General features: G+C 38.6%; 1 protein-coding gene across 1 annotated transcript in view; it reads right to left on the reverse strand.

Annotated features, from left to right (window-relative positions):
- Window positions 1-2,161: 2,161 nt before the first annotated feature.
- LOC121377270 (toll-like receptor 4) overlaps window positions 2,162-7,500 on the reverse strand; it is an 8,176-nt gene continuing 2,837 nt past the window's right edge. Inside the window, exon 2 of the mRNA XM_041505199.1 lies at window positions 2,162-5,659. Coding sequence (XP_041361133.1) covers window positions 3,032-5,659 — 2,628 coding nt within the window. The 3' untranslated portion in view covers window positions 2,162-3,031. The remainder of the gene's footprint in view (window positions 5,660-7,500) is intronic.

A 7,500-nucleotide genomic window follows, 5' to 3' on the forward strand; every position in this document is an offset into this window, starting at 1 on the left:
GATCGACCCCCATTGGGCTATTTCTTGTCCCAGCCAGTGCTTCGTAACTGGTGTAACAAAGGCCGTGGTATGTACTATCCTATCTGTGGGATGGTGCATATAAAAGACCCCTTGCTGCTAATCGAAAAATAGTAGCCCATGAAGTGGCGACAGCGGGTTTCCTCTCTCAATATCTGTGTGGTCCTTAACCATATGTCTGACGCCATATAACCGTAAATAGAATGTGTTGAGTGCGTCGTTAAATAAAACATTTCCTTCCTTCCTTATGTTGATGCTGAAGGTCTTTTCATACATTCATATACGCATTTCCATCAATGTATTCATTAACGCAGGCTGCGTTCAGCGTAAGAACAACGTTCGCACACTGGTTTTATGCGCTTTGCATTAAGTCGAATGACTATTTCACGAAGTGATTAAATCGTACACTCGTTTCAACCAGTACTAACTAAACACCCAAAAACTCCAACCAGGACCCCCATTGGGCTATTTCTCGTTCCAGCCAGTGCACCACAACTGATATATCATAGGCCGTGGTATGTACTACCCTATATGTGGGATGGTGCGTATTAAAGAACCCTGACTGCTAATCGAAAAAGAGTAGCCCATGAAGTGGCAACATCGGGTGTCCTCTCTTAATATATGTGTGGTCCTAGACCTTTCATTTCAACTTACTTTCCTACTTATATCCAATTAAGATTCAAGCACGCTGTTCTGGGCAAACACCTCAGCTATCTGTCCAGGACAGTGAGTTAGTAAGAGAGAAGATGGTGTACACTTACCCACAGAGTCGTTAAAACTCGCTCTGGGTGGAAGCCAGTACCTACTAGCCTTACGTCAGATGGTTTCACTACGACACCACCGAGGCCGCTCGTCCTTAACCATATGTCTGACGCCATATAACCGTAAATATAATGTATTGAGTGTGTTATTAAATACAAATTTCTTTATTTTTTTTTCTTTCTTTCCATACAAGACCAGAACGGCTCTGCTATCAAGATGTGATATATTTCACAAAAATGTGCGTACAATATCTTTTATTAACACACTGATCTTTAAACAATGAATATGGAATAAGATGAAATAAACAAAAATAAAGCAAACCGAATACAGATAAAGATAACACAATAGCACATAATCTCAATTAAAGTTTTTAAATAATTACGAATCAATACATATACACTATTACAGAATTACACGAGATACAGCATAAAGCTCAACGTCGGGTATTACTATCAGTACAAAAATAGACCCAAATACTTGCTGTTCAATTTTTCGTTCTTTCTGGATTTTTTGTTTTGCTTTTTTTTTTTTTTTTTGTGGGTTTCTTGTGGTTATCTTTTTGTTTTGTTTTTTGTTTGTTTTTTGGGTGGGTTTTTTTCTTTTTTTGAGTGTTTTTTTTTTAAAGATTTTTTTTTTTTGGGGGGGGGGGGTATTTTTGTTCAAGCTTTTTATTATTATTATTATTTTTTTTATTTTTTTTTTTGGGGGGGGGGGGGGGTCTTCTTTTTTGAGTGTTTTTTTTTTAAGTGCTTTTTTTTTTCAGGGGGTGGGTCGGGGGCGGGGTATTTTTATTTAGACTTTTGAGCAGACCCCAAAATTCAAATCAGAGACAAATGGACCAGAACCCTATCTCCTCACCGCAGGATGCGCTCAATGTCATTATATACCATCCCCATCCCAAAACCTGTCACCCGTACACTGCAAATTGTACCTGCTAAAATAGTAAAAATCAAAATGTGAGGCTGGAATGAGGCACTTACCACCTCCCCTCAGGTTGTGCTCAGTATTGTTGTATACGGACGTCCTTCACCCCAGCCACCCCAGCCCACCCCAAAAAGAAACTATTATCTGTTCAGGTGCTAGTTTGCACAGTTCGGCTCATAGATGACGAAGACTCTTGTACACTCTTGTACACTCTTGTACACCATTTATCTTAAAACCAGTTGTAAGATAGAAAGAGAATAATACATGAGTAGCCGTTAGATACCATTTATCTCACAGCGAGTTGTAAGTTAGATAGAGAATAATACACGAGTGGCCGTTAGATACCATTTATTTCACGAGTTGTTTCAAAATGTATCTAACGAGCGAAAACGAGTTTGAGAAAAATAGTATCTAACGGACACGAATGTTTTATTCTATTTCTTACATAGCCTCAAAAACCAGGTTTTAAACATGTTTTAACATCTTTTTCGACTAAACGTCATTTACAGCCGTTGCACTTGTAGCTAACGTACGCGTCACAGACCCATTATTGTCAGGTTAACTATACGTCACAACATAACTGATTTTCATCGTGTAGATTTGCACTGTATGTAAGACAGTGGTGACCTGGTCATCACCTAGGAGCAGCCAGTCGTATGTCTAGAAATGATAACGCACGCACATTTGTAAACATGGTGTGTTATCAAAAATAACGCATGGTGTTCTCACCAACGGGTGTGTAAGACAATGTAGTGATCTATTTCTTATAGATACTCAAAAACCAGGCGTAAATTCAGTCAACCGCTTGTCGCTAACGTTCGCTAGACTTATTTGTACACTACACAATAAAGCGATTTACCATTTCGGGAACCAACGAAACAGTTCACGAACGTCAGTGAAACGTTTGCTGGTTGAACTTGGGGCAGATGTTTTATTTCAAACTAAAACGACACTTGGGCGGCAGTAAACTTACGCCTCATACTGTAATCACTTTCAAGTGAACTCACACGTCACAGAACAATCAATTTCGGACGTCCTTATAACATTGGATGGTTTGGCGCTGGTGACCGGGTGTCCACCGTGGAACAACCAATCACAAGTTTCAATAGTTATCTTCCACGTGTTATGTTGGAGACCATACATTTACCACGGGTCATCTTTTACACGGATCTAAAGAAAAGATATTCTCTTCGATCCCTTTCTTTTAACCTTTATAGTTTATTTAACTTCTCTTGTTGAAATAGCCTTATTAAATTGTTTTCAAAATGTCTGGATTGGAACACTTGAAGACTTCTCGCTACTTGTATACATATATGCATTTATACGTTTATGCAACTTCTCTAGGTGAAATAGCCTTATTGAATCGTTGCCAAAATGTATCCTTGTTATCCTCGTGATACTCAATGTAAGAATCTGTTTGCAGTAAATGTTTAATTTCATCTGGAATCTTCTCTCGTGGCATACCTTCTAACAAGATCATCAGAATGAGATCTCGCTTGGCGTTCAGATGTTCGGGAAGTGCCGCCTGTAATTCTTGTTTGCACTCTTCGTCTTCCAGAAAGTGTTCTGACAACAGCAGCACGGTCTTTCTACTCTGCTGAATCAAATTACCTATTTTTTCTAAAGGCTGTTCTGAAGAAGGGATGTCATCCCGAGTAATCAGTCTCTTTTCTAATGTATTAGACTTCATCTCATTATCAAAGAATTGCTTATCTTCTGGGGCATATGATACAAACGCGTCGTATTGGAAATTGCCTAATGCCTCATCGGAATTAATATGTTTGTAATTATACCTGGCTCCGTAATACCAATATCTAAGCTTCCAGCGATTCCTGTAGGCGAAGCCACCGAGGAGGAGGATCAGGCATAAAATGACAATTGCAGAGATACCCGATGTTAAACCGAAATTTCTCGTACACGAATCTTTTAACGACTTAAGAACTGTATCAAGATGAGCTAAGCTGAAGTTCTTTCCGTGCTCGTCAAGACAATAATATCGTTTTCTTTGGTAGCGTTGTTTTACTTTTGAATTGAGCATCCATGTCAGAAAACGTAGATTAGCACATTCACACGAAATGGGATTGTAACTTAGATCCATATGTACTGTGTGAGTTCCGGCGTCAGCGATGGCATCAAGGTCTGATGTGAAATCCCATGAGAGCCAGCGTAACATATTATATGACAAGTCTACTCTCTTTAGGTGTTTCATATGCTTCACCTGCACTTTCACAGAATAAAGAAAGTTTCTGGACAAAACTAATGTTCGTAAATTTGAAAGACCGTCAAGCAAATGGGGCGGCAATTTTTGTATGGTATTACCAGATAAATCAAGGACGTGCAAAGATGTCATATTACCAAATAACCCTCCATCTCTGTCCCGGATTATAACGTAACTTAAAAGATTCCAAGAGATATTTAAAGACAAAAGCGAGTGGAAATTTCGAAAGAAGCTTGGTTTGGCATCAGTAGCAAAATTGTTTGAAAGATCCAGTTTCTTAAGTTTCTGTAGTCCTTCGATTGGCCCAATCCACCTCGTAAGCAAATTGTGTGAAAAATCCACCTCTGTTAAACTATTGTTAAGTATAATCAGTTCAGAAATGCGGAAGAACATTTGCCTGAATGTCATTTTAATTGTTTTCAGATTTGGGGGTAGAGATATAAATATAGCTTTATGTCCGTTAGAGTTTGACGTATCTGACATGCCTGATACATCTTCCATGGCTTGTACCTTGTATTGGTTCGCGGCAAACTCACTGCATAATGGTTCGTCATCCGCGAGACAGTCAGCCTTTGTCACTAGAGTTCTAGCTTCCCAATCAGGAAATTTGCGAGATCCTTTTTCCCCACTGATATCAATTTCTTCTAACCCTACTAGTGAGTCCAGATCGTGCAGGTATAGGCCAGCTACAAACCTTTCCCTTTGCACAGACACCTTTTTCAAACTTGAGGGCAAGAGTTGCAATGCTCTCTTTTCAAATGCCTCTATTTTGTTTTCATCTGCGTATATTTCTACAATGCTTGTATTTGTGTAGTGTTTTAAGTGTTCTTTTGTGATTTTGATGCAAATGGCATATTCTGCTTCAATGCCGGTAATGTTCAATACTTGCAATCGTGAGTTTTGCCACCCGAAAGCGCCAATTCCAACCTGATCGAACCCAAGTTTCCTGTTGTAGGAAATATCTAAATGTGTTAAGGAATTTCTAAGTGGTAGAAACGCCCCGGCTGCTATATATTCAATGGCACAATTTGACAAGTCTAGATGAGATACTTGCTTGATATTTACAAACGTCTTGTTGAACAAATTCTGGAGATTGCAATGTCCATTTCTAAAGCTCAGTTCTTTGAGAGAAGCCATTTTGGAAAATCCTTTTTCAAAACTCTGATTGGTCAAACCATCCAAATAAAGATGTTCCAACGATGCAACACTGGACAACGCAGCATCGGGGTATGTCTGGTTTGTATAACGCTTGTCAGCGTTGCGGCTCAGTGACAACACCTTCAAATTGTGAAGAAATTCGAAGGTGTTATTTTTCCAAATACTGTTGTAATATTTCAGCCTATTCCCTGTCAAATTCAACATTTGAAGATTCTGCAAGTTCAGGAATGCTCCAGCGTGTATAGTCTCTATAACGTTGTCGGTCAAACTCAGTGTGTCGAGCTTAGGGTACTGTGAAAAACATCCAGCATCCAGCTCCCTCAAATTGTTGGAATCTAATAACAGTACGTCGATGAGGCTAGAATTTGGTATATCTGGAACGGAGGAGAAATTCCTCGAGATGCAGTTAGCTACAAGACGTCTTCGAATTGTCTTGCACAAACACCGATTGCAAGCGTATCCTTTCGACACTTCTGTTGACGGCTCTAACGATGAAAGCGCAGCAGCAGTTATCAAAATGGTAGCAGCGATGACTGGCAGCATGTGATTCATTCTGGAGTAGGGTTTTTCTGTTTGCATCTGCAAATATATTAAATGGACTGTTGTAAGTTTGCGGTCTCTTTTAAGATATTTACGAATAACAGAGATGTTTTAACAAACTAAAACACATACTGAATAAATCTTATCTATCTACAGTAGCAGTAATAGACTCTGCATTGTATACTAGTATAAATAGTTTTTACGGCTATACCATCACATTTTTTTTTCATCTTGAAACGAAAGTTCAACATTAAATTTTTATATTGTAAATAGTTTCCGGCATACTTCGTAATTCACCCGAATCACTTCGCCTCGGCATAATTCCGAATGTTTTCAAATTTTATTCAAATTACTGGCATGATTTTGCAAGTAAGGTTTTGATTGGTCAAATGAAAGGTCAACTGGACATGAGATCCAATGGGGTACTGTTGGATCCACAGGTATTAGTAATTAACCAGCGGAGCTAATTTTAATTAGATTGGATCCCTTGCTGCAGCAGAAAAAATGTAGCGGGTTTCCTCCGACTACGAGTCAGAATTACCAAATGTTTGACATCCAATAACCAATGATTAATTAATCAATATGCTTCAGTGGTGTTGTTAAACAAAACAAAACTATATTCAATATTTTGTTGTTGTTTGTTCATGTTTGCTTCTTTGTATGTTTGTTTGTTGTTGTTGCTGTTGTTTGGTGGGGGGTTTTGGTTTTGGTTGTTTTTGTTTTTGTTTGTTTGTTTGGTGGGTGGGGGTGGGGGGTGGGGGGTGGTGGATGGGAGTGTTGTTTGTGTTGGGTATTTTTGTTATTGTTTTGGGGGAGGGTGTTTGGTTTTTATGGGTTTTTTTCCTTGGTGGGGGGACGGCTCATACCAGTTCAAACTTCATTTTATTTTCTAATACAAATATGTAAACTTTTTGTTCTCTTAATTAGTGAGAGTTCGAATCGAGTTTGGGCTACCACAAACATTAGCTTTCGCTCGTTAGTTACATTTTAAAACAACTCGTTGTAAGATAAGTGGTATCAAATGGCCACTCATGTATTATTCTATATGTAGATTAACACACTTAGTGTCTATTTTCACGTGTTCAAACTTGAGTCTACGACTATAAACAAGGGGTGGGATTTAGCTCAATCAGTCGAATGCTCGCTTGAGGTGCATATGTCGCAGGATCGAACCACCACGGTGTACCATTCACCTGACTGGTTTTTATCTTCTTCCAACTTGTGCACAACAACAGGATAAAGGCCGACGCATGTGCTTTGCTGTCTGTCGGAAAGTGCACAATATTTATAAAAGATTCCTTGCTGCATTAGGAAACAAATATAGAGGTTTTCTCTAATAACTACGTGTCAAATTTACTAAATGTTTGACATCCGATAGCCGATGATTAATTAATCAATGTGCTCTAATGGTGTCGTTAAACAAAATCAAACATTAGCCTCGCCATGGAGGTTGATTATACAGGGACTCAGTCTGTATAGTATATTTGCGCCATATTCGTTTATTATAATCATTATAAACTGGTTATGATACACTAGTAGGCAACTCTATTAAATTTCCTATAGTCGTCACAAAAGTATGTACAAATTATAGCAGAAACGTTGGCGTTTTGAAGACTTGTACTAAAGGGACTGTATTGTGTTTTCAGTCATTGTAAGATGTTTCGGAATAACAGCTTTTTTGATTGACGACTAAAATTACATATTAAATACAAACATTTTGCGTCAGTATATCCGAAAGTTTGTTAAAAGTTTTGTTTAACGACACCACTAGAGCACATTGTTCAGACCCCTTAGCACTCCCTCGCTTCGCTCGGATCGAGATATTCGCCTCCCTCTGTTAAATAATGTGATTGATTGATTGATTGATTAATTCATTTGCT

The sequence above is a fragment of the Gigantopelta aegis genome, chromosome 7, assembly GCF_016097555.1.
Source record: "Gigantopelta aegis isolate Gae_Host chromosome 7, Gae_host_genome, whole genome shotgun sequence".
Classification (NCBI taxonomy): domain Eukaryota; kingdom Metazoa; phylum Mollusca; class Gastropoda; order Neomphalida; family Peltospiridae; genus Gigantopelta; species Gigantopelta aegis.